Below are 26,415 nucleotides of genomic sequence, written 5' to 3'. Positions count from 1 at the left end.
AATCTCACAATCAGATCTTAGATTTTGGCTTGTCGGAGATGAGGAATAAGAGACAGGAAAAAATCAAACACAAAACTGTATGAACAATTACATGAGTTTGTCCTGTAGAGTCAGAAACTGTTAAAACCGCTGCTTCTACTTGAGACAGACGCTCATTGATCGTGTTACATACTTTAGGTATAATAATAACTATGAACGGTGTACGGTATGTACAGTAGCCTATAGGCTATTAGATGACCGATAAATCTGAATTTGTGATGCTTCTGCTCTCGTGCTGTTCGTCATGAGCAAAGTACCTCTGTATGTTCATTTTTCAGATGCATCTTTTTTTGCTACCCAGAATGCTTGGCATCATTTTTTTTTTTTTTACATTTATTTCAGTAATTTCTCTGATATATGGCAATAAATCGAATTATATTTCTGTCATATCTGTCTCACTCGTTTAAACTGAAGGGACTAGATGGACTAATTGATGAAACATGTCCAGGTCACATTCCAGCCCAAATCAAACCCATTAAATATTACTGTGATCTACAGATACTTGAAAGTTCATGAGAATGAGATTTTGCATAGCAGAAATTTGAATTTGTGGGGTAAATGTGCTTCACTGATATGAAAATGTAAATGTACAAAAAAATCACTTAATGCATAATTTTCTTACTTTCTTACTTAAATTTGCTTCAAAGAGTTTTTGTCCCTCCCCGTCCCAGTGGAAATGTGGCATTGTCTGAATGTGAACTTTCAGTTTTTTAAGTTTTGAAGCTTATGCAAACAGGATATGATGACAATTCAGACAAGCAAACGTGAGCCATATCTACATGTTCTTTAGTCAAGATGCATTTTTGACTTGACAAAACAAGTAATTGGAAATGAATTATCAAAATTGAGTTTTTGCTTATAGGGTGACTAAAATAATCTTGTTTTCCCTTTGAATTAAGTGTATTTTAATGACCCAACTGACAGATATTTTTTCTTATATTAAGCATAAACCTTTGTTTATTTTTTTGTCGCAGTGTGTCCATTGTTAATATTTTTTACAATTTGAAATATTAAAAGTTAGTATAAAATATTAAAAGGTAGTGAATATATATAATTTATATTATAAATATTAATCTAGATGAATAAATGCTGTGAAAGTATTTATTTTTTAGTTCATTATACCTAATGTATTAGGTATAATGTTAACTGATAGTGAGCGGATCCTTATTGTAAAGTGTTTAAAATATTACTGAGATCTATAGATATTCGAAAGTTCATGAGAATGAGATTTTGCATAGCAGAAATGAGAATTTGTGAGGTAAATGTGCTTCACTGATATGAAAATGTCAATGCAAAAAATAAAATAAAGATCACTTATTATAACCTTTATTATAGAAAAGAAGCACATTGAGATTAAGAATCTCTTTTACAAGAGCGTCGTGGGAAATTTGATCCAATCAAATTTCAATATCAATATATAAATACAAACTTAATGCATAATTTTCTTCTAAAATACTCTTTTAATGTAAAGTGCATCAAAGAGTTAATGTTCCTCCCTGTCCCTGAGGATATATGGCATTGTCTGAATGTGAACTTTAGTTTTTTGCATATGAGTTCAAGCTGTTTCACTCGTATGCAAACAGGTTATGATGGCAATTCAGCCAATAAACGCAGGCAAACATGAGTGGGACAGATATGACTCTAATAATCACAACCGACAGGCAGAAGGAGCCGCAGGAGGACAGCACAGGGTCCCAGTCTGGAGTCCACCGATAACCTACACAAACACACTCATGCTTAGGGGACTTGATAGCAGGATGCTGTTGTTGAAAAGATAATCAGAACCGCCCAAAACACTCCAGTCGCTCTTACAAATGTCTGAATGCCGTTGCATTCGCAGTGTTTCTCAACTAGTTTTGCTTCAGAGCCAGAATTGTTAAAAAAAAATCTATTTTTGTAAATGCATAAACATCGAAAATATGATTTACAGTCTAGTTTTAGTGTCTCCAAATAGTAGTTGTTTCAGTGGTTTCATTCTCTCAAAGGTCAAATAAAGGTTCTTCACGGAAACACCCATGGACTCTTTATTTTTAAGAGTGTATATTCGTCCTAATTAATGCATATTTATGAAATCTTGTGTAGTTTTTTATGGCTTAATGCCACATAATCAGCTTCCGCCATCAAAAGCATTTGTGCGCAGACACAGACACTTGCTGTATTGCGATGACAGTCAGACATTTATAATTGTGAGTGAAGTGAGCAGATCTGTGTATTCAGATTGAGAGATCAGGCTTGTCTTACTCTGCAGTGCATCGCGGGTGGAGTTTTCTGTGAAAGAACGAGAGCGATGTGAAGTAAAGCGGTTGTTGGAAAGGATGAGTATGTTTGTTAGCCTACAGACACTTACGACAGAGTTTGTTTTCACAGGTGTCCTGACCACAACCTCTGCACGATGACCCCTCTCTGTATGGAGCAACGCCGTAATAATTGCCTCTGTTGAAAACAATGTTGTTGTGTGTGAACAGTACGAAAACATGCTTTGCATAAAATGCACCGTTCAGAATTCTCTGCACCTGCAAATGTGGTTTTCATACTCACGCTGTTGCATAGTTGCACACAAATATGATTCCTGGCACTGTTGAGAACGCCGTTTCTGCCACACCTTTTGGACAGGCCTGCGCGGCACAACCAACCTTGTACGTGTCTGCCCAAACAACCTTTACGTGCAGAAAACAGGCGATACAGAGAGGGCTCATTCACTTATGCTTGAACACTTGAGTGTTTGGTTGAGCTTTAACCAGATCTGAGTGTGTACCTGTGTGTAGTGACCGCACACTTTTGAGCACTGGTTCTGACGGTAATTGTAATGTTGGACCTCGTCCACCCATGACTTCACTGCAGATTTCACTGTGAAATGGGTGTACGGATATCCAGCCCAGATGTTTTCACCCACAGAAGTGAACGTAGGGTGCATCCTTCTCACTTCCTTAAGGTGAATGTTATGTTCAAAGACACAGAATCTCGCCCAGGCCCGTGCTGTCACCGCCAGCCCTTCATCCCACGTCTGCACACACACACATACACATAGGCTTATTATGGCTTCATTTGTGATTAATGATGTAATCTTATGACAGATCCAATCTGTAGACCCACATGCAAACTGCCCTTTACACATTCATGCCTTTGCATCTATTGGGCAATTCTGTTCATTCCCTGCTGAGAAAACATCTTAAATCAAACCTCAAAATGGTTTGCTGGTTTAGAGGATTTTTGGGAGCTCAATGTTCTACTTTTTGGGAGACTTTAAACCAGCCAAGACCAACAAATCAACATAGGCTTTTTTTTTCTCTCTCTCTCTCTCTCTTTACCAACAGTACATACATGTTACTTATCTGGTGAAACCGGAAATTGCATGGGAAACAAATGTAGAACCAGTTTTATTAGGAACTGATTGGATCCTGAAAAGCCAATTTGAAAAGAACATTCAAAATATTAATAAATACTGTAATAACATAAATAATACTAAAACAACACTGTTTATTGTAGTTTATATTTTACATATTTATTTTACTGCACAGTAGTGTTGGTTTAAATGTCTGAAACTAAGAGTTAAACTCATTTTTTTGTTTGAAACAGGACATTACATAAGAAAATAATGTAGAATGGGGGTTGGTTTTATGAGGAATTGATTGGATCCTGAGAAAGCAGTCACGTGGTTCAAAAAACGATTCATGACGTCATATAAAAATGAAAGTTGTTTCGGAGGCGTAGCAAGTTATTACGTTTTGATTCGATTTTTGTATTTAATTTTATTTTTGTAATGTGCACCAATTAGTCATGCACTATAAGACCAGGAGCAGGTATGAAGACACATGCCCCTTTTACACAGAAAATGTAAGTAAAATTACCAGAACAACTTTTCTGGTAAATACCATAGACTGTAAAAAAATATTTATCACCAAATAATAAATTAAAAGAAAACTATGATGCACTCAAACACAGCACATGACCTTCTGTAACGCCCACAAACACACTCCCACCTCTGTAATAAACGCGGAGATGTTCGTCCAGTCCAAATCGGTACATAAAAAGATATCGAATGATAAGAATTGTGATTCAAACGTTGTTTAGAAAACTGACCAAAGCCGTTAGACAAGAGGTAATCAGTCTTAATTTTCCAGTTCAAATTAGACCAAACTAACATTTTATGTAACTGACATTAAAAAGGTAGGAGCACTCTTGAAGAAAACAATACTGATGACTGACTTCGTCCACATGACTTTCAGCTCCATTTAAAGGAACACTCCACCGTTTTTTGAAATAGGGCTTATTCACATTCTTTCATACATTTAGATAGGTGGGTAAATGCATTTTTGTCTCAGTGCATGCATTGTTTTAGTTTGACAGGGTCGGCGCTAGCTTAGCTTAGCACAATGAATGGAATCCTTTGTTGCCAGCTAGCATGTCCTGAGTAAAAGTGATAAAAAAAAACTAAAAAAAAACATGTAATTACTTCTTGTGGCCTGCGTATTCACAACGAGTACAAATAGCGATGCAGATTAACACTAGGCGATTTCTTAGGCAGATATTGACTTGGGACTATATTATGGGGAAGCACAGGCGAAGCACGGCTACTTAGGCGAAGCACAGCTACTTGGGTGCAGACATATCACGCAACACATGAAATCCCACGACTTCTGTCAACGTACCGGTGTGCAAGGAGTCAAAACACAGAAGAACAACACGCGTGATCTGCAGTGAGTGTCTTCGCTTTTGAATTGTTTTTTTTGAGAAGTTACAGCTACAGTTACAGCAAACATGGTAATTATCTGCGTAGCAAAAGGTTGTGAGAACAAGCAAAGGACATACACGAATGTAATGTTTCACAGAATTCCATCGAATGTGGAATGGATGAAGGTTTTAATCTGATTAATGAGTGTGGCATCTCTACCACAAAACTAGTTTTTATTGTGCAATCATGTTTGAAACAAATAATTGAACATGTATGCAGATGTGGTGAAACTGTGGTCGCAGGGCAGGGCTTTAAAGCAGGGCTTTATTTAAAGGTGCTCTAAGCGATGTCACACGTTTTTAGGCTGAAACATTTTTTGTCACATACAGCAAACATCTCCTCACTATCCGCTAGCTGCCTGTCCCCAGAACACACTGTAAAAAAACCGCGGTCTCTGTAGACAGCCCAGGCTCCACAAACGGCAACAAAAACAAACTGGCCAAGCCTGGACCACGAAACATAACAAACAGTGTTCCAGCCAATAACCGACAAGAATGATTTGGGGGTGGGGGTGGTATAACACTGATGTCTATATTTGTCTATATTTTTTTTATATTATGGTGTATCTAAAAGTCTAAAAGTGAAAGTCTTTTTTTTTCCAATGAAAATGTTTTTTTTTTAATGATTTTTTTTTATTACAAATTATATTATCTTAAAAACGACTTAAACTTAAAAAAAGTTAGAAGGGTTGCTGTGGCATTTAACGGAAATAAATTAAGTATAGAGTAAGTTTCTTAAAATTGCTAAAACTAAAAAAAAGTGTAATGGAAATATAAGAAAAATATAAAAATGACAATCAAATATAAAAATGAATACAATTTAAAATATTCATAACTTTATAGTTTATTAATCATTATTAATAAACTACTAAACAAATATGTACATGTTTATGTAGTTTATACTTTACATATTTACTTTATATTACAGTGGGGTTTAAAAGTCTGAAACTAAAAGTGGAAATCCATTTTTTGTTAATATATAATCAGAATAAAAGTTTGAGTGAAAAGTTGAATATAAATATGAAATATTTCTTCCTTATTTTATGTGTCCTATCCCCCCCCCCCCCCATGTTATTAAAAATTACACAGTCTTTTAAAGCATTTATTTTCTAAATGTTTTGTACAGTAATTCAAGTAGTTGATTATAAAGTGATCAGCATCTCATAATATCCCAGTGTTTAGTGACTCCTCCTGAACACTCAATGATGGTAATAGTTAATTGTCAGTGTCTCCCAAATACCAGCAACACAAAACAAACAAACATTTCAAACCCATTTCATTAATAAACAATAACTACATGACAATAATATAGCAAACTTAACCGAAAAAGAGACATGAAGCAAATGTACACTCACCTAAAGGATTATTAGGAACACCTGTTCAATTTCTCATTAATGCAATTATCTAATCAACCAATCACATGGCAGTTGCTTCAATGCATTTAGGGGTGTGGTCCTGGTCAAGACAATCTCCTGAACTCCAAACTGAATGTCAGAATGGGAAAGAAAGGTGATTTAAGCAATTTTGAGCGTGGCGTGGTTGGTGCAAGAAGGGCCGGTCTGATTATTTCACAATCTGCTCAGTTACTTATTTTCACGCACAACCATTTCTAGGGTTTACAAAGAATGATGTGAAAAGGGAAAAACATCCAGTATGCAGCAGTCCTGTGGGCGAAATTGCCTTGTTGATGCTAGAGGTCAGAGGAGAATGGGCCGACTGATTCAAGCTGATAGAAGAGCAACTTTGACTGAAATAACCACTCGTTACAACCGAGGTATGCAGCAAAGCATTTGTGAAGCCACAACACGCACAACCTTGAGGCGGATGGGCTACAACAGCAGAAGACCCCACCGGGTACCACTCATCTCCACTACAAATAGGAAAAAGAGGCTACAATTTGCATGAGCTCACCAAAATTGGACAGTTGAAGACTGGAAAAATGTTGCCTGGTCTGATGAGTCTCGATTTCTGTTGAGACATTCAGATGGTAGAGTCAGAATTTGGCGTAAACAGAATGAGAACATGGATCCATCATGCCTTGTTACCACTGTGAAGGCTGGTGGTGGTGGTGTAATGGTGTGGGGGATGTTTTCTTGGCACACTTTAGGCCCCTTAGTGCCAATTGGGCATCGTTTAAAGGGTAACTAAACCCTAAACCAACTTTTTTTAGTTAATGATCTGTAAGAATGGGGCTTTATTAGTGCTGTTCATTGATTCGAGTAACTTTTTTGACATTTGGGTATAAAGTGCTGCCCTCTTCAGGTTGAACGGTGGCTAATGCAGTTGAATTTTCCTATTGGATGTTGCGGTACTGCGTGACGTAGGCAGGTTCCAGCTCACCACGCCCTCCCTTGGTACGAGCTCACCACGCCCTTGGATGAGCTAGCGTAGATTTATCTGTATTTAGTACAGTGGTAGGTGTAGTGTCGGCGCATTTTGCTGGATTTTTTCACATAGCGGCAAAATATGAATATGCCTATAGAGAGCGCGCGCTATTGACATCAACTCGATAAAACTCATCAGATGCATATTTACGTCGTCTTGCGACCCTGTGAGCAAACTATCCATTTTAGACAGTCTGACAGCAGGACTCTCAGGTGCACGCCCACCCCGCTCACGGTTCGTCCCCTCTATCTCCGCTGGGGTCTGCCCACTTTTCTAGCATTTTTCAAATATTGCCAGTGGGTGGAGTCAGGCTCTGACCAGGGGTTTAGTTACCCTTTAAATGCCACGGCCTACCTAAGCATTGTTTCTGACCATGTCCATCCCCTTATGACCACCATGTACCCATCCTCTGATGGCTACTTCCAGCAGGATAATGCAACATGTCACAAAGCTGGAATCATTTCAAATTGGTTTCTTGAACATGACAATGAGTTCACTGTACTAAAATGGCCCCCACAGTCACCAGATCTCAACCCAATAGAGCATCTTTGGGATGTGGTGGAACGGGAGCTTCGTGCCCTGGATGTGCATCCCACAAATCTCCATCAACTGCAAGATGCTATCCTATCAATATGGGCCAACATTTCTAAAGAATGCTTTCAGCACCTTGTTGAATCAATGCCACGTAGAATTAGGGCAGTTCTGAAGGCGAAAGGGGGTCAAACACAGTATTAGTATGGTGTTCCTAATTATCCTTTAGGTGAGTGTATAGCGCAGCTTTGAAGAAAATCTTTGAAGCTGCTAGGGGAAACAAACAATCATTCGGTTTTGCACCATTATGCAAAATTATTTGTGCACAGAATCAAGTATTCCAGATAAAATAATACACTTTAACATTACATAAGAAATTTCCAAACGTGTGTGTAAGCAGCATCATCACACCCCTCACACTCCCAAAACCACATAAACAATGTTATGACCCAGAACAAAATATCCTTGTAATTCAAATGAACAAATTAAGACAGCACACATGCGTTACTGCTCTCTTCTGGCGCGTCCGTTTCACTGGCAGTTTGAAGGAAATGATCCCAGTCTGGCCCTGATAGTGGCAGTTCTGTCTGGAAATGATTCCAGAACCTGCCGGTGAAAAGTAATAGTCATGAATGCCACTGCTTGTATTTCTCTGATCTGAAATGTTTTTGTCATCATGTTAGCAAAGTGGTTGTACATGTTGTTATTGTTAACTTAAACTAAAATGGTAACACTTTAAAATAAGCTTTCATTTGTTAACATTAGTTAATGCATTAACAAACATTAAATGACTGATAAATGATATTGTTCATTCTTAGTTCATTTTAACTAATGTAGTTATCTCATGTTAACACATAAAACAATCTAGTGTTAACACTAAAACGTAAAAATTGTTTTCATTAATTAAAATAAATCTGAAATAAAATAATTTCATATATGAAAATTTGAATTAAATAAGTTAATTAGTTAAACTAATATATAGATATATACAGTGGGGCAAAAAAGTATTTAGTCAGCCACCAATTGTGCAAGTTCTCCCACTTAAAAAGATGAGAGAGGCCTGTAATTTTCATCATAGGTACACTTCAACTATGAGAGACAAAATGAGAAGAAAAAAATCCAGAAAATCACATTGTAGGATTTTTAATTAATTTATTTGCAAATTATGATGGTGGAAAAAAAGTATTTGGTCACCTACAAACAAGCAAGATTTCTGGCTCTCACAGACATGTAACAACTTTTTTAAGAGGCTCCTCTGTCCTCCACTTGTTACCTGTGTTAATGGCACCTTTTTGAACTTGTTATCAGTATAAAATACACCTGTCCACAACCTCAAACAGACACACTCCAAACTCCACTCTGGCCAAGACCAAAGAGCTGTCAAAGGACATCAGAAACAAAATTGTAGACCTGCACCAGGCTGGGAAGACTGAATCTGCAATAGGTAAGCAGCTTGGTGTGAAGAAATCAACTGTGTGGAGCAATTATTAGGAAATGGAAGACATACAAGACCACTGATAATCTCCCTTGATCTGGGGCTCCACGCAAGATCTCACCCCGTGGCCCGTGGGGTCAAAATTATCACAAGGACAGTGAGCAAAAATCCCAGAACCACACGGGGGACCTAGTGAATGACCTGCAGAGAGCTGGGACCAAAGTAACGAAGGCTACCATCAGTAACACACTACGCCGCCAGGGACTCAAATCCTGCAGTGCCAGACGTGTCCCCCTGCTTAAGCCAGTACATGTCCAGGCCCGTCTTAAGTTTGCTAGAGAGCATTTGGATGATCCAGAAGAGGATTGGGAGAATGTCATATGGTCAGATGAAACCAAAATAGAACTCAACTCGTCGTGTTTGGAGGAAAATTGGATCCAAGGAACACCATACCTACTGTGAAGCATGGGGGTGGAAACATCATGCTTTGGGCAAATACTCATTTTCCACCATAATTTGCAAATAAATTCATAAAAAATCCTACAATGTGATTTTATGGATTTTTTCCCCTCATTTTGTCTCTCATAGTTGAAGTGTACCTATGATGAAAATCAGGCCTCTCTCATCTTTTTAAGTGGGAGAACTTGCACAATTGGTGGCTGACTAAATACTTTTTTGCCCCACTTTTTTTACTTTTTTAAACGTTAAAACCTTCATACACTCTTAGAAGAAAAGTTTCTATATAGAACCTTTTAGGGGTTCCATCATGGGATCATTTAATGTATTTAGTTTTAGTTAAAGGAGCATTGCGTAGGTTCTGCAATTTCTAACAGTTACTGAGTTACTGACACCAGTGCCCGTTAGAGGAACTGCAGCCAGTCTCATGCTCGTTCTCGGTGCGCACACGCTCATACGAGCACGACCACATCAACCAGGGTTGCCGCAGCAACCACTGACGGCTCATTGAGATTCACCAGCATAATGTTTGAGGTAAGAAAACACCATCTGAAAACAATACCGATTGCCGCTGCTTACTAATAATGGCTGCCGTGCCGTACGGATGTAAGCCCAAGTAGACGAGAACGCGCATGACGTCACATTTTGTGAATTTTCGCGCCGATTCGGGCCCGACTCCTCCACACACAATTGAGCCTACAGACTGCTAGAGGCAACCGTGGTGGACAGTCAAGGTGTCATTCTTTTTATTACATCATGGTTGGCTCATACATGTACAAATGAAAACTCTATCTTAAAGATTTTTTTAAGCAAAAACCTACGCAATGCTCCTTTAATTGATAAAAAAAAAAAAAAAAAACCCTGTTGAACATGAAATTATAATGCAATAATTTAAGACTTATTTTTGCCATTAAAATTCAAGAACACTAGAGTTCTATATAGAACCTCACTGAACCTTTTTCCTAAGAGTGCTTTAGGGTAGCATGCAAATACCATGGTAAATGCATAAAATCCCAAACATGATAATTCCAATTGATACATCACTTATATGCTTTTATGTATTTTTCCTTTTCATATTGTGATGATTGTATTTTACTTGTGGTGGTAAACATCAGGATCTCGACTCATTCTGTTATTGAAGCCGATGTACAGGTCGTCCCATAGCAGCCCGTTCAAAACCACGTGTCTCATCACGCCCACTCTGTTCTTGATCTAAACACACACGTTTCAGATATTAAAATCAGTGCATATCTCATTCAACACAGTCTGTGCTACAGGACTCGAATCAGGTCACCTCCTCGTACGCGTGATCTCTCTCCGGGCGCGTGTCTGGGAAAGAAAGGTCCAGAAAGTCCACTAGATAGTCGTAACCTCCTTGCAGGGGTTTGAAATCATCATCCGTCTCTATGACCTGATGGGAAAACACTCAGTGTTAGAGTTTAACTCATCTGTGTGCGTGTTTGTTTGTGCATGTGTGAGATCCACCTGCCGTTTAGCTATAAAAAATATTATTTACCCGAATGACCAGATTGTAGCCTTTAAATCCTGCCCAGTTATAATAGTACGGGATCCAGCTTTTGTATTTAAAGTTTTCAGCTGTAATGGAAGCATTCAGTTCATCCACATACAAGTCAAAGTCCCAACTGTCCTTATAGATCTTTGTACCGCTGGGCGGTTCAGTGATGGCACTCCTATGGTTATGATATTAAAACCAGAAATGAAAATGAAAAACAGGCAGACATAATCACAGAGACTCATGCTACATGCTAATTCACTCATGCATATATGAATATGATAACAACATAATTCTCAAATCAAAATTAAACAGATGCATACTCAAAAACTATAAACAATAAACGTAAAAAAGGTAGAAAAACAATGTCAGAGATTACAGTCAATATGTTTACAAATAAATAGTTTACAGATTACACTTCTACTGTTGAATATGCATTTATAAAATGCATAATTATTCAATCATGCTTGGTTATTATGGTTAACTAAAACTAAAAGCCTAAAAAATATTTTTGTTACATCAAATAAAAGAAACTACTTGGTTACTGACGTAACCTCAGTGCCCTGATATGAGGGAACGAGTATTGCGTAAGGCTAGCTTTTGCTATGGGAAAACCTCCTTTTCTCGAGAATATTGAAGCAAACGCAGTGCAGTTTTAAAACGTGGTGCAGCTGCACAGCGAGCACAACTAAACGTGGGAGCGGTCATTGGCTGTGCTGCGGCAACTGCACGAACCTATGGCGAGGCGGCTTTGACGCGAGAACCAATCAGGACGCTTGGCGCCCTGGCGCGTCAGAGCCCGCCAGTATGGGTGTGGTCAGAGGCTATATATTGGCGTGTCTCGCCTAGGTGCTCCAGGTTTAAACGACTGAAGCGATCCCCTGATCCTAGCACAGTAGCACGGTGGGTTACGCAATACTCGTTCCCTCATCTCAGGGAACTGAGGTTACGCCAGTAACCAAGTAGTTCCCTTTCGAGAGGTCTCTCGTATTGCGTAAAGTTAGCTTACGCTATGGGAACCCCATTCAAAACGCTGTGCGTGCTAACTTCGCTCTACCGTTACCCAAGCATAGTATGAATCACAAGGGAAGCATGACCCTAATATAAGCGAGTTTTAGACGGGCTTCATATGCTGGATAACTAGGAACCGTAGTTCACCGTGGGGGGGGCTTAACACTTTTACACTGAGAGAACCTTGGCCTGTAAGGCGGGTACCTCCAAGTTATAAAACTTCACAAATGTGGACTGTGAGGCCCAGCCGGCCACCGCACAAATGTCCTCAATGGGTATTCCACTGGACCAGGCCCACAAAGAGGCCATGCCTCTCGTGGAGTGAGCTCTGACGCCCAAGGGGCAAAGAAGGCCTTTGGACTTATAAGCTAGCGCGATAGCATCCACAATCCAGCGCGACAGTCTCTGCTTTGTGACGGCCAGACATTTAGTGCGGCCGCCAAAGCATACAAGGAGCTGTTCTGACTGCCTGAACGAAGCAGAGCGCTCCAGATAAATCTTGAGAGGCCTTACAGGGCAGAGTAAATACGCATCACTCTCATCATCTGGTGAGGAGAGAGCTATCAGGGAAATTACCTGTGCTCTGAACAGTGTAAGGAATTGTAGTCTGCCTCGACCCAGATTCCACTCCAAACTATATTTTAGAATGAGCTCATCCCCAAAATGGCTTAATTATCATAGAGATGAAAGAAAGTCAAGTTATATTGTTTCTTCACCATTTGGGTTGATCACATCCTGAACAAATGGTAGTCAATTGTAGAATGGGAATGGGTGTGGGACACAGAGAACCTTCTCAGACAATGGGGTGTCACAACTTCATTAACATACAGACAACAGCTGTTGCAACAAGAGCAACTTCATTTACATTAAGAAGAGGATCAAAGGTTTAAGATTTGGATGTTCTGGGTTCATTCTGACGCCGGTGAACCCAAGGTGCTTTGTGTACCTACCTTGCCACTGCTATGCTGTAATACCGCTTTAAAGGTTACATTCCAAATTAAACCAGAATGGGCCATATTTCCATCATACATGTGTTTTGCAAAAATCTTAGCAAAAAAAAAAAAAAATTGAGTGGGTCACATTTGTTAATCAAGGCAGACTTGAAACTGACATCATTCTTAGTAATATCAGGATTGCAACTGAAAGTTTTAAACATCTCCAATAATCGTTCTGAAAATGCTGCTGGATGCTCCCCTTTCCTCATGTGCATCTCAGATATTTTATCCCAATTAACTGACATCACACCTAAGACTTCAAGCAGTGCCTTTTTCCTCTCTGACTTATTAGCCTTTCTGTCCTTCACTTTCTGAGTTAAGGCTCCAGACAAAGTGTCAGGCAGGCACATTCTTAACAAAACGCATGCATCACCATCTGTTAAATTGTAAACTTCAGCATATTCCTACAAGTTTTTCAGAAAATCTAATGGATCTTGTTTGGCAGGATCAAATTTACCAGTTCAGTTGGATTAAATCCTCGGACTATGGTAGAAGTCATTGGTTCTTCCCTTCCTTCACAAGCACGCATAGTCGTAGTAGCATGGACTGGTGCCATGGGAAATCTCACTCTACAGTCAGAGTATTGGCTTCTGAATGACTGAGAATCTTGTTCCCAACCCTCAGTCCTGTCTTCCTGTAAATATGGCATTTTGGAACTGGGTTACACAATGTGACCCCTAACAATGTCTTACTTGTATTTTTCTTAGTTGTGCCATTCTTTATCATGAACTGACAAGCCGTCTTCGCTTCTTCCAAATAATTGAACAATGTTTCCACATAAGATCTAAGCATACTATTGTTAGTTCTAAGAAGTGCAATCTCATTTTGCATCCTGACCTTTTCTTCTTTCTATATCGTTTCACTAGCCTGGTAAATTTTTTTCCGAAATTACCCCGACACTGAGTTGCTCATTTTCAGCTTCTAACTCATCTACTCTCTTCCTGGTTACTTTGTAGGAAGCAAAAACAGCTTGAAGCGCATTTGCGATTTTTCCTTTTTTGTTCCCAGGCATTTTGGGATAATTTTCAAACTTGGAGATAGCCCACTCATATGGTTTATCAACAATATTTTCTATTCCGTCAAACATTTCCTGAGAACCGTGTTTAGCGATGTATTTAACAATCGTTTCTTCCATTTTTAAAGTTTTATCGGGCTTTACAGTCTCTCGTGTATTCACAATCTGTCACGGAACACTAAACGAGAGACGAGGATTCAAGTGCAGAGGAGATTTAATAAACAAACACAGACGAAGTACAAAAACTCAGAACTCAGGTATCCAACAGACAGGAACATCAAGGACAGGTAACTCGGACAACGAACCAGCACAGGACTACAAACACAGGGAGGCTAAATAGGGGAACAAACAAAGGAGGGAAACGAGAAGGACAGGTGGGACAAATTAACCAATAATTAGATAACAAGATGGGAGGGGCTAGACAATAGACAGGAGAGCACATGGCACAAAACAACAAACACCCATGTGCAGCACAAGACAGGACAGACATGTGACACAATCGTCTGATTTAAATGACTACACGTTATCTAGTTGCTTTAAGATATTCGTTAGTCTAATTATTCACAGCTCGAGCGCAAATGAACATAACCAGCACACTGACCAAAACTTCTAAACTTAATCAGAGTCACAGTCCTTTGGACCTTAAATTTCTTTGAATGTAACACTGTCATAGTACGTCGGACAAAACCACACTACGTCGGGTTTTATGTTATTTTCTTAAAACAACTTACTTAGCCACAGTACTTTGGGCTTAAACAATATTTCTCCAATTTAAAACACTACCACTGTACGTCGGGCAAAACCACACTGCTTCGGGTTGTTGTTTTAAACTTTACAGAGTCACGGCGCGTCCGACTCACTAGTCTACACTATAACACACAATAGCTGTGAAATAATCCTGTGACCACACTGCGTCGGGTCTATTCAATTACTTTAGAATTTACTCAGAATTATTACAACTTCACAATCGTTTAGAAACGTACACATTTGTTTCAGTTACTTTAGAAACAACCAATCTAATATAACTCTGCCACCACACTACTTAGGGTTGATTCAATTACTTTAGAATCTTAACAGAATTATAACAGACGAACACCAAGTTTCAGTTACTTTAGAAACTTTACACTTAAGCACTTTGTTTCAATTACTTTAGAAACAACAATTCCAATACAACTCTGCCACCTGTTACGAACTGCTCGGAGACACGAAGGGAGAGATCCAAATGCAGCTTTATTTAAAGGGTTATCCAGAATCGTAATCCAAAAACAGGCAATGGTCGAAACACAGGTAAGCAGTCCAAACAAACAAATAAACAAACAAACAAAACAGGCAGGGACCAGAGGCAAGAGAGTAATCCAGGGAACAAGGCAAGATATCCAGAAAACCAAGAACCATGAAACCAGGGAAAATGCTCGGAAATGCAGACTAACAGTACAACAAGACTTCGCGGTGAGTGAATGAATGAACGTGGTATAAATAGACAGACTAACAGGATGAGACAGGTGAATGCAATCAGTGAAAGAGGTACAGGTGAATGTGATCAGTGATAAGTGATGATGAGTCCAGGCAGTGAGTTATGGGAACTGTAGTTTGTGAGTGAATAGGAGAGTCCTATGTGGAGTGCCCTCTGGTGGCTCTCAAGGGCACTCCAGCTGGTGATCGTTACATAGCCCCCCCTTTAAGGAGCGGATTCCAGACGCTCCTAAACTGTCCAGGAGGGAGGTGGAGCGGAGGTGGACCTGGGGGCGGGATGGAGGGCCAGGCCCGTGGAGCGGCAGAGGACCTGGATACTGCAGCAGGATGGGAGGCCAGGGCGGATCAGGCTGTGCAGGTGACCAGGGCGGAGCAGGCTGTGCAGGCGACCAGGGCGGAGCAGGCTGTGCAGGCGACCAGGGCGGAGCAGGCTGTGCAGGCGACCAGGGCGGAGCAGGCTGTGCAGGCGACCAGGGCGGAGCAGGCTGTGCAGGCGACCAGGGCGGAGCAGGCTGTGCAGGCGACCAGGGCGGAGACAACCCTTCAGGCGGCCAGGGAGGAGAGGAACCTTCAGGCGGCCAGGGAGGAGACGACCATTCAGGCGGCCAGGGAGGAGACGAACCTTCAGGCGGCCAGGGCATAGACGACCATTCAGGTGGCCTGGGCGGAGACTTTCCCTCGGGCGGCCAGGGCGGAGTCAACAGTCCATCGGGCGACCAAGGCAGAGACAACAGTTCATCGGGCGGCCAGAGCGGAGACTTTCCCTCGGGCAGCCACGGCGGTGAAGACCCCTTGGGCGGCCACGGCGGTGAAGACCCCTCGGGCGACCACGGCGGTGAAGACCCCTCGGGCGACCACGGCGGAGGAACTGGAACAGACACCAACGGCTCAGGAACTGGAACTGGCACCACCGGAACTGGCACTGGAACCGGCACCACCGACTCAGGTTCAGGAACAGACACAGACACTGGCTCTGGCTCAGGAACTGGAACAGACACAGACACAGACAAAGGCAATGGCTCTGGCTCAGGAACTGGAACAGACACCGGCTCAGGACCAGACACCGGCTCAGCGGAGACCATCTTGTCCGGAGACACTGGTTCGGCGGTGGCCATCTTGTCCGAAGACACAGGCGTGGTTTCGGCCATCTTGTCCGAAGACACAGGCGTGGAGTCGGCCATCTTGTCCGAAGACACAGGCGTGGAGTCGGTCATCATGTCCAAAGACACAGGCATGGAGTCGGCCATCTTGTCCAAAGACACAGGCGTGGATTCGGCCATCTTGTCCGAAGACACAGGCGTGGAGTCGGCCATCTTGTCCGAAGACACAGGCGTGGAGTCGGCCATCTTGTCCAAAGACACAGGCGTGGATTCGGCCATCTTGTCCAAAGACACAGGCGTTGAAAGAGGAAGAGGAACAGATTCAAGCTCAGTATCCAGATCAGTTTCAGGCTCAGGAACAGATTCAGTCTCGGCGGGACGAGACACTTGACGGGCGGACGTGACGTGAAGCTCAGTCTCTGGATCGGCAGAAGTGACGTGAAGCTCAGTCTCTGGATCGGCAGAAGTGACGTGAAGCTCAGTCTCTGGATCGGCAGAAGTGACGTGAAGCTCAGTCTCTGGATCGGCAGAAGTGACGTGAAGCTCAATCTCTGGATCGGCAGAAGTGACGTGAAGCTCAGTCTCTGGATCGGCAGAAGTGACGTGAAGCTCAGTCTCTGGATCAGCAGAAGTGACGTGAAGCTCACTCTCTGGATCGGCAGAAGCGACGTGAACAGTCTCTGGATCAGCAGAAGCGACGTGAACAGTCTCTGGATCAGCAGAAGCGCACTCTGAGCTTGACGGGACCAGCGGCGGCGAGGGCTTTGAGCTGGTTGGGACCAGCGGCGAAGAGGACTTTGAGCTGGGCAGGACCAGCGGCGAAGAGGGCTTTAAGCTGGGCAGGACCAGCGGCGAAGAGGGCTTTGAGCTGGGCAGGACCAGCGGCGAAGAGGACTCTGAGCTGGGCCGGACCAGCGGCGAAGAGGGCTCTGAGCTGGGCAGGACCAGCGGCGAAGAGGGCTCTGAGCTGGGCAGGACCAGCGGCGAAGAGGGCTCTGAGCTGGGCAGGACCAGCGGCGAAGAGGGCTCTGAACTGGGCAGGACCAGCGGCGAAGAGGGCTCTGAGCTGGGCAAGACCAGCGGCGAAGAGGGCTCTGAGCTGGGCCGGACCAGCGGCGAAGAGGGCTCTGAGCTGGGCAGGACCAGCGGCGAAGAGGGCTCTGAGCTGGGCAGGACCAGCGGCGAAGAGGGCTCTGAGCTGGGCGGAACCAGCGGCGAAGGGAGCTCTGAGCTGGGCGGAACCAGCGATGAAGAGGACTCTGAGCTGGGCGGGACCAGTGGCGAAGGAGACTCTGGGCTGGCGTGAAGTGCAGGCTTGGCTGGACTGGCGTGAAGGGCAGACGGTGACATGGCGTGCCACGGAAGGAAGCTCTCCAGACATCTGGAGAGTGCCTCTCTCCAATCCAGACCGGAGAGATCGGGGAGCTCCCTCGGGTCGACCTCCTTAGCCCCCAGCCGGTAACACAACTTAATTGCCTCGTCCCCCAGAGAACAAGAGGCAGCGAGAGGAACAAACCCCCAGGTATACTGGAACAGATCGAGGCTATCCAGGGCCAAGGCTGCGATCTGTCCAGCGAACTCCCGGCTCATGCTGGGAAGATCAGGCGAGATCTGTACTGCTGCATTCCTGGAGGTCATAGCTGCTGGATCTGGGTGTGGCGAAGTCTTCTGTTACGAACTGCTCGGAGACACGAAGGGAGAGATCCAAATGCAGCTTTATTTAAAGGGTTATCCAGAATCGTAATCCAAAAACAGGCAATGGTCGAAACACAGGTAAGCAGTCCAAACAAACAAATAAACAAACAAACAAAACAGGCAGGGACCAGAGGCAAGAGAGTAATCCAGGGAACAAGGCAAGATATCCAGAAAACCAAGAACCATGAAACCAGGGAAAATGCTCGGAAATGCAGACTAACAGTACAACAAGACTTCGCGGTGAGTGAATGAATGAACGTGGTATAAATAGACAGACTAACAGGATGAGACAGGTGAATGCAATCAGTGAAAGAGGTACAGGTGAATGTGATCAGTGATAAGTGATGATGAGTCCAGGCAGTGAGTTATGGGAACTGTAGTTTGTGAGTGAATAGGAGAGTCCTATGTGGAGTGCCCTCTGGTGGCTCTCAAGGGCACTCCAGCTGGTGATCGTTACACCACCACACTGCTTCGGGTTGATTCAGCTCCCTTAGATTCTTAAACAAAATTGTACGGAATAGGCTTAACAACTCCTCTTGCTAATACTGAATAAACCAAATTCTCTTCTGTCCTTAAAATTTTCCTTTCTAAATTTTTTTTAAACGAGGGGGTTCCCTGACAAAAAACAGCATAAATGAAAGAAAACAGCTTTTTCTTATCTATCCCCACTTTTTTTGTTGGAAATTCCTCGCTGGGTGGCTCGCCAATGTAAGAAAAATGATGTGGACGTCGAAGATCTCAAAAATGAAGTTTATTACAGCATAGCAGTGGCAAGGTACACAAAGCACCTTGGGTTCACCGGCGTCAGAATGAACCCAGAACATCCAAATCTTAAACCTTTGATCCTCTTCTTAATGTAAATGAAGTTGCTCTTGTTGCAACAGCTGTTGTCTGTATGTTAATGAAGTTGTGACACCCCATTGTCTGAGAAGGTTCTCCGTGTCCCACACCCATTCCCATTCTACAATTGACTACCATTTGTTCAGGATGTGATCAACCCAAATGGTGAAGAAACAATATAACTTGACTTTCTTTCATCTCTATGATAATTAAGCCATTTTGGGGATGAGCTCATTCTAAAATATAGTTTGGAGTGGAATCTGGGTCGAGGCAGACTAGAATTTCTAACAACAGAGTGGAGAGCACTTTAGGGACATAACCGTGCCTCGGTTTAAGAACGACCTTGGAGTAGTTCGGCCCAAATTCCAAGCAGGAAGCGCTCATAGATAGGGCTTGTAGATCACCCACTCGCTTGACTGAAGCAAGTGCCAGCAGAAAAGCAGTTTTGAGCGAGAGCGACTTCAGGTCCGCTGACCTTAGTGGCTTGAATGGGGGACCCTTCATGGCTTCCAGGATTTTGGAGAGGTCCCAGATAGGCACAGATGGGGGGCACGGAGGGTTTGACCTCCTAGCGCCCTTGAGAAAACGCACAATGAGGTTGTTTCTTCCCAGCAGTTTGTCAGCTATCGTAGCGTGAAACGCTGTTATGGCCGCCACATAGACTTTGAGCGTGGAGGGGGTGCGACCCGCGTCCAGTAGCTCTTGTAAAAATGTCCAAAAGCACACTATCCCCCAGCCGGAATATCTCCTTCCTGGGTATAGCGCGCCTCACAGAGCCCTGACCCCCTGGAAAGCGACCGACTGGTATCGGCCTGGCGTGAGATGTAATAAATGCTGTAATAAACTGTAACACACTCGGTACTTCACATGAATGAGGGTCTACGTTTTGTGAAGCGCACCAGCCAGAAAACACTGCCCATTTCTGAGCATACAGGCGCCTTGTTGAGGGCGCTTTCGCTTCCGAAACCTGGGAGATACCCGGGTACCCGTTGAGGGGCCATGCGTGGAGGGCCCATAAATCGGGACGGGGTGCGAAATCATTCCGTTCGCCTGTGTGAGGAGGTCTTTCCTCAGCGGAATCGGCCATGGGGTTGTTTCCAGCAGCTGTAACAGCTCTGGGTACCAAAACTGGGTTCTCCAGAGGGGGGCTATTAACAGCACTGCACATCTACACTCCCTGATTCTTTCGATGACCTGTGGTAGCATCGTGACAGGAGGGAATGCGTACAGAGGGCTGCTCGGCCAGTCACGGGTGAGCGCGTCCCTGTTCTTTCTAAAAAATATTTGTCTTCTGAGGCGAAGAGGTCGACCACAGACCAGAGACGGGCCTGCCCTCGCAAAGGTGGAGGCATCTGTCGAGATTGTTTTTCTCCTCGAGATCACACCCAATCTCACGCCAGGCCGATACCAGTCGGTCGCTTTCCAGGGGGTCAGGGCTCTGTGAGGCGCGCTATACCCAGGAAGGAGATATTCCGGCTGGGGGATAGTGTGCTTTTGGACAAATTTATCCTGAGGCCCAGGCATTCTAAGTGGTTGAGGAGCCAGGCTCTGTGAGTTGTTAATAGCTCATCCGATTGGGCTATGATGAGCCAACACTCGCACTCCCCACTGTCTCAGGGGGACGAGTGCCGCTGTATTGTATGGAACACTTTGTGAAGGTACGGGGTGCTAGAGAGAGGCCGAATGGTAGTACTGTGTACTGATAAGCCTGTCCTTCGAATGCGAACCTCGGGAATGGTCTGTGATGGGGTGCTATTTGGAATAGGCGTCCTTCAGATCTACTGAGAAAAACCAATCTCCCGGGCGAATATGCGCGAGAATTTGTTTGGTTGTCAACATCTTGAACGGATGCGTCATAAGCGCTTTGTTCAGGTGTCTGAGATCTAGGATGGGTCTGAGACCACCATCCTTTTTGGGGACGAGGAAGTAGCGGCTGTAAAAGCCTGACTCGCTCTGTGACATAGGAACTGCCACGCGTGAGCTGGGACCCGTGGTTTTAGCCAGCACTGAAGAGGACGCATTCGCAGCAGCCCTAGCTGGAGAACTATTCTACATCAACATGTCCATATGGAGTACTACGTCAACATGTTCACATGCCAAATGCTAATGCTAACGCAAATCATGGGACGCTACATGTTAATGTTAACAAAGCCATGAGAACGCTACATGCTAATGCTAATAAAGCCATGGAGACGTTACATGTTAATGCTAATAAAGCCATGGGAATGCTACATGCTAATAAAGTCATGGGAACGCTACATGCTAATGCTAATAAAGACATGGGAACACTACAGGCTATGGCTATTAAAGCCATGGGGACGTTACATGCTAATAAAGGAATGGGGAAAGTTACATGCTAATGCTAATAAAGCCATGATACCTTTTAGATGTGTCATTTAACGCGAGGGCCAGATCCAGGACAGAACCGGGTAAAGGTGTCCAGGTTAAGGTGTTTGGACAGCTCTTTCTTACTGATTCGTTCAGGTCTGCTGGGCTGTTCTTGATATTCGTCTCCTTTATGTACCTGTTAATCATGTTCGAGTGTTACTTCATAATACATTTTGATGACTGTTATATACACTACCGGAATAATTCATATAATGTTTTTGAAATAAGTCTCTATTATAAACATCTTCACTTGTAGTTTTGATCAATTTAATGCGCCCTTGCTGTATTCAAGTATTGATGTCAGACATCACACTACATGCATAAAATAGCTTGTGAATGTTGTTTCGTGATAACTAATGATGTTTTTCATTAAAAATGAAAATGCATTCTTGCATACAGTAGCTATCTAGAAGGTTTTGTGATGAGAGATGCGTTAATATCCACCTGTCAGAAGGGTGAGCTTCAGTGAAGTATCCAGCGAACGGGCAGTAGATCTTGGGCTGCAGGGATTTCACCAACTGAGTCTTATAGTTTAGCAGTTTCTTCCTCTCATTCTTGATGAAATCCGCCTTCCAGCTTTCTGTCAAAGTCAGAAAATTTGAATTAGAATGCAGAGTTGCCTTAATGCACATTTTTGAAGACTTCAGATATAAAAAGATGGCGCATTCATTACTATAAATGAGAGAAAGTGCAACAAACAATATGGTAATATTCTTCTAAATACTTCTAAATAAAAGAGCCAATCGCCAATTGGTAAAGTCTTGATTAAAAATGATCTTTTAATCTCAACAGACTCTGGAGTCTCTGCAATCCTTATGCTTTTAGATCTCACAGCAGCATTCGATACTGTCGACCACAGTGTTCTTATCTCTCTCTTAAAGAAGCATAACGTCAGTTTCCATTTTTATGCAGATGATTCACAGGTTTACTTGCCTATAAAAAGTAAGGGTGATAATTCCCTAAAAAGGCTATGTGGTAGATTTTTCCCTAGACCTAACTACTTCCTGTAATATTTATACTCTAGCGCGTCTACACATCGACGTCGGCTGGGTGCTAATACTTGTTCCCCTAACTAGTGACAAACAGACTTCAGCAAATGTCCTTTAAATGCTTTAATCACGGCTGGGGGATCTCAGAGCAGTTCTCCAGAGCATCTCCCAAGAAGAAGCAAGGCCGGAAGATCTCAGACAAATTCCATTGAGAATCCCACCAGCTAACACGAATACAACAGTTTTTACAGAATAGGGAGGTATGGCAAAATTATATGAATTTGATTGGTTCTTCATATGCAAACCCTTCTGTTACTAGCCAAAGCAAACTTTGTTTTAATGATTACTTCATTGTTAATCACAAGGTTCTAACCTAGTTTAATTTCCCATATTTGTTATTTTTACACACACACAACCAAAGTCAAAGGGGTGTGGCAACACAACATTCAAAAACACAGGACAGAACGTTTTAGTACATTGTGTTTCAAAGTGTTAGTTTTATTAGGCCTAAAAAGGGAAGTAAGGTTAGATGTTAGAGTTAATATTAGTTTGATATACAGTTTACTATTTTATTAATTAAAAATCCACCACAACTATTAGATTGTTTTAATGACATCAAAGCCTGGATGGCTTTAAACTTTTTACATTTTAATTAAAGTAAAACCGAAGTCATGATATTTAGACCCAGCAGTTCTACTGGTGCCTCCCAGTTGGACCTGGGTCCCCTGACACCCTTTGGTAACTAGTCCATAGTAACTAACCTTGGTGTTAAGATGGATAGTGATTTTCAACTAGAGAAGCAGATAAATTCCGTTGTAAAAGCTAGTTTCTTTCAACTTAGGCTGCTTACCAAACTGAAGCCATTTTTATCTTTCACTGATTTTGAGAGGGTTATTCATGCTTGTATGACAACTCGCCTGGATTATTGTAATGCTTTATATGTAGGTATTAACCAGGCCTCCCTCTCCAGATTACAAATGGTTCAAAATGCTGCCGCTCGACTCCTGACCGGAACTCGTAAACGAGATCACATTACGCCTGTTCTTGCTTCCCTTCATTGGCTACCGGTTTGCTTTAGAATACATTTTAAGATTCTGTTGTTTGTTTTTAAATCTCTTTATGGTCAAGCCCCAGCTTATACCTCTGAACTACTGAAGCCGCACGCTCCTCTGAGATCATTAAGGTCTGCTGACCAGCTACTCTTTGTCCCTAGAACGTGGCTCAAAAATAGGGGAGATCGAGCATTTTCAGTCGTGGCCCCAAGGCTGTGGAATGATTTGCCTTTACGTGTCAGATTGGCCCCCAGCCTTCACATTTTTAAATCACGACTTAAAACTCATTTTTATTCATTGGCCTTTAAACCTGCTTGAGAGTTGTATTTCTGCATTTTTATTTTCTAGTTTGTCCCTTGTTTTAAATGTTAGGTTTTTTTGTTACTGATGTGTTTATAATCTGTCCGAAATCATGTCAATGTCCAGCGCTTTGGTCAACCTTGGTTGTTTTAAATGTGCTTTACAAATAAAGTTGGATTGGAAAGTCATCGCATCACTGCAGCCTGCCGTTAGAAAGCTCCAGTTGCTATAAAAACGGTCAGTGTTTTGAGAAGCGTGCTTATGATTGCACATGTGCATTGGCTGGTCTAGTGGAGACCAGCCACTCCACTTAAAATATGCATTTTTTTGTCATGATTTGAGCATTTAGAAACAAAATGGCATGAGACAGATGTTGTCAGATTGAATTGGTGATTTCAAATATATGAAATTACGAAATGTATTCGTAATTTGGAAAAGTTACTGTTTCCCCAAAGAGAGATAGGAGCTGTACTTGCATGACTGAAATAGCGTTTCAAAGATGGCCGCCGAGTGAAATGGCTCGCCCTAAAGGGACTTTGGTGTGTAACTCACCAGTGTACTTGCCGCCGTGGAAGGTCATGGGGAAACCGGAGGCGCCGCCAGCGAAGTCGCTCATCATCACGTCAACACCGTGAGGAAGACGTCCATTGTTTGGTCTGGTGCAGTCCACCGTATTCAGGATCATGTGACCTTGGAAGGTGTTTTTTAGAGTTTATCCAACCTATTAGCAATGTTGTGCATTTCTGAGGGGCTTTAGCCGCTTTATTAAGGAGAAATACTATCTGTTGAAGATAATCTGTTTGTAGGTGATTCATCATTTTTATTTACATGAAACAATTTCAACATTATCTTTACATATTTATGCAGGGTGACACTTTCACACCCTTGAACGGAAGAAACTGTTGGTGGTTTATCTACACTTGAACTTTTCCCTAATGACAGTTTTTATGCATGTTGACTTCATGTGACCTGTGTGTACTTTACATTACATGGTATAGATAAAGGGAGAAGAATACAACCGAAACTCTTTATATGACCTCGCTCTGTTCGTCTCATATTATTCTTATAGTTAATTTGTTACTTATTTTTCATACTTAAGATAATTAGTAACATATAAGCTCTTCCTCAAACATAGGAAGAACATATAATGGTCACATCAAGTCAACACAATTGTTTCAAAGCAGCTTTACAGGGATAAACATGAAAAATCAGTCTGAATGAGCAGCAAAATACCTTTATACTCCACGATCAAGCAGGTGTCCATCTCAGGATGAACTCCGTCCATCAGAATCATAAATCTCAGGTGATCATCGACCTTTCAAATGATTCAAAAGCCGAGATCAGAAAAAGTAGAACACGTGAAAAAGAGCAAAAGGGAAAAAAAGCCCACCGTATCACTTACATTCTGCCATACACCGAACGGCACCACGTTAATGTTTGTTAAATTCACTCCACTTTTCTCCAGATACCTGCAACAAAACACAAACAAACTGTTTATCTGCAAGTCAGATGGTCTCTGGATCAGCAGGGTTTCCCAAACAGGAGTTGATTAAAAACTAAGGTCACACTTTAGTTTAGGGTCCAATTCTCACTATTAACTACGACTTTTGCCTCAATAAACGCCTAATTACTGCTTAGTAATAGTTCGGTAGTTGTTAACTTTAGGTATTGGGTGGATTAAGGGATGAAGAATATGGTCATTCAGAATAAGGCATATAATATGTGCTTTATAAGTACTAATAAACAGCCAATATAATATGCATGCTAATAAGCAACTAGTTCATAGAGAGAATTGGACCCTAATCTAAAGTGTTACCAAAATTAATAGTTAAATCATAAAAATGTTAAATTGAAAACCTCTGAACTGTCACGTTTGAACATAGATCGGTTCTTAAAGGGATAGTGCTTTGTTTGTGCAAAAAAAAAGTATTTACCACTTTATTTGCAAAATATGAATCTCCAACGCGGGTTCATGAGAGCACCACGATGTATGCATGTTGTGTTGACGTGAGGGCGGACGTTGAACATTAACATATTGTAAATAAAGTGGTAAATTATGTTTTTTACGCAAACAAAGCACTCGCGTCGCTTCATAAAATTGAGGTTAAACCACTGGAGTCACATGAATTACTTTATGTCTTTATTATCTTTCTGGGGCTTGAAACTGGTAGTTGCGTAGCTGTCAATGGAGGGACAGAAAGCTTTCAGATTTCATCAAAAAGATCTTCATTTGTGTTTCGAAGATGAACGAAAGTCTTGAGGGTGAGTAATTAATGACAGAATTTTCATTTTTGGGTGAACTATCCCATTAAATGGTTGTAATTCATGAATGCTTTGGTCTCTTTCTAAAGCAGAATCTCAGCAGATTACTGCAGTGAAAGTACTTCAAAAAATACAAGTGTAAAAAGTTATAGAAGTAATATATTTTGTCTTATTTATTATAATAAGAGTTAAATCATAAAAATAT

At 42.2% G+C, this 26,415-nt stretch overlaps 1 protein-coding gene across 2 annotated transcripts in view; it reads right to left on the bottom strand.

Moving 5' to 3' along the window:
* Positions 1 to 1,349: 1,349 nt before the first annotated feature.
* LOC311080930 (cytidine monophosphate-N-acetylneuraminic acid hydroxylase-like) overlaps positions 1,350 to 26,415 on the bottom strand; it is a 42,919-nt gene continuing 17,853 nt past the window's right edge. For both annotated transcript variants that reach the window (XM_084111176.1, XM_084111177.1), the window contains exons 7-20: positions 25,351 to 25,417; positions 25,182 to 25,263; positions 24,501 to 24,638; positions 22,052 to 22,187; positions 21,600 to 21,743; positions 11,094 to 11,268; positions 10,872 to 10,988; positions 10,674 to 10,789; positions 8,184 to 8,292; positions 2,795 to 3,043; positions 2,578 to 2,696; positions 2,387 to 2,472; positions 2,281 to 2,307; positions 1,350 to 1,756 (exon numbers count right to left, since the gene is read on the bottom strand). In XM_084111176.1, the coding sequence (XP_083967302.1) occupies positions 1,605 to 1,756; positions 2,281 to 2,307; positions 2,387 to 2,472; positions 2,578 to 2,696; positions 2,795 to 3,043; positions 8,184 to 8,292; positions 10,674 to 10,789; positions 10,872 to 10,988; positions 11,094 to 11,268; positions 21,600 to 21,743; positions 22,052 to 22,187; positions 24,501 to 24,638; positions 25,182 to 25,263; positions 25,351 to 25,417 (1,717 nt within the window). In that variant the 3' untranslated portion in view covers positions 1,350 to 1,604. The remainder of the gene's footprint in view (positions 1,757 to 2,280; positions 2,308 to 2,386; positions 2,473 to 2,577; positions 2,697 to 2,794; positions 3,044 to 8,183; positions 8,293 to 10,673; positions 10,790 to 10,871; positions 10,989 to 11,093; positions 11,269 to 21,599; positions 21,744 to 22,051; positions 22,188 to 24,500; positions 24,639 to 25,181; positions 25,264 to 25,350; positions 25,418 to 26,415) is intronic.

This window comes from Abramis brama (assembly GCF_963993115.1).
Source record: "Abramis brama genome assembly, chromosome: 4".
In the NCBI taxonomy this organism is placed as follows: domain Eukaryota; kingdom Metazoa; phylum Chordata; class Actinopteri; order Cypriniformes; family Leuciscidae; genus Abramis; species Abramis brama.
This window is presented reverse-complemented; position numbering and strand designations above follow the sequence as displayed.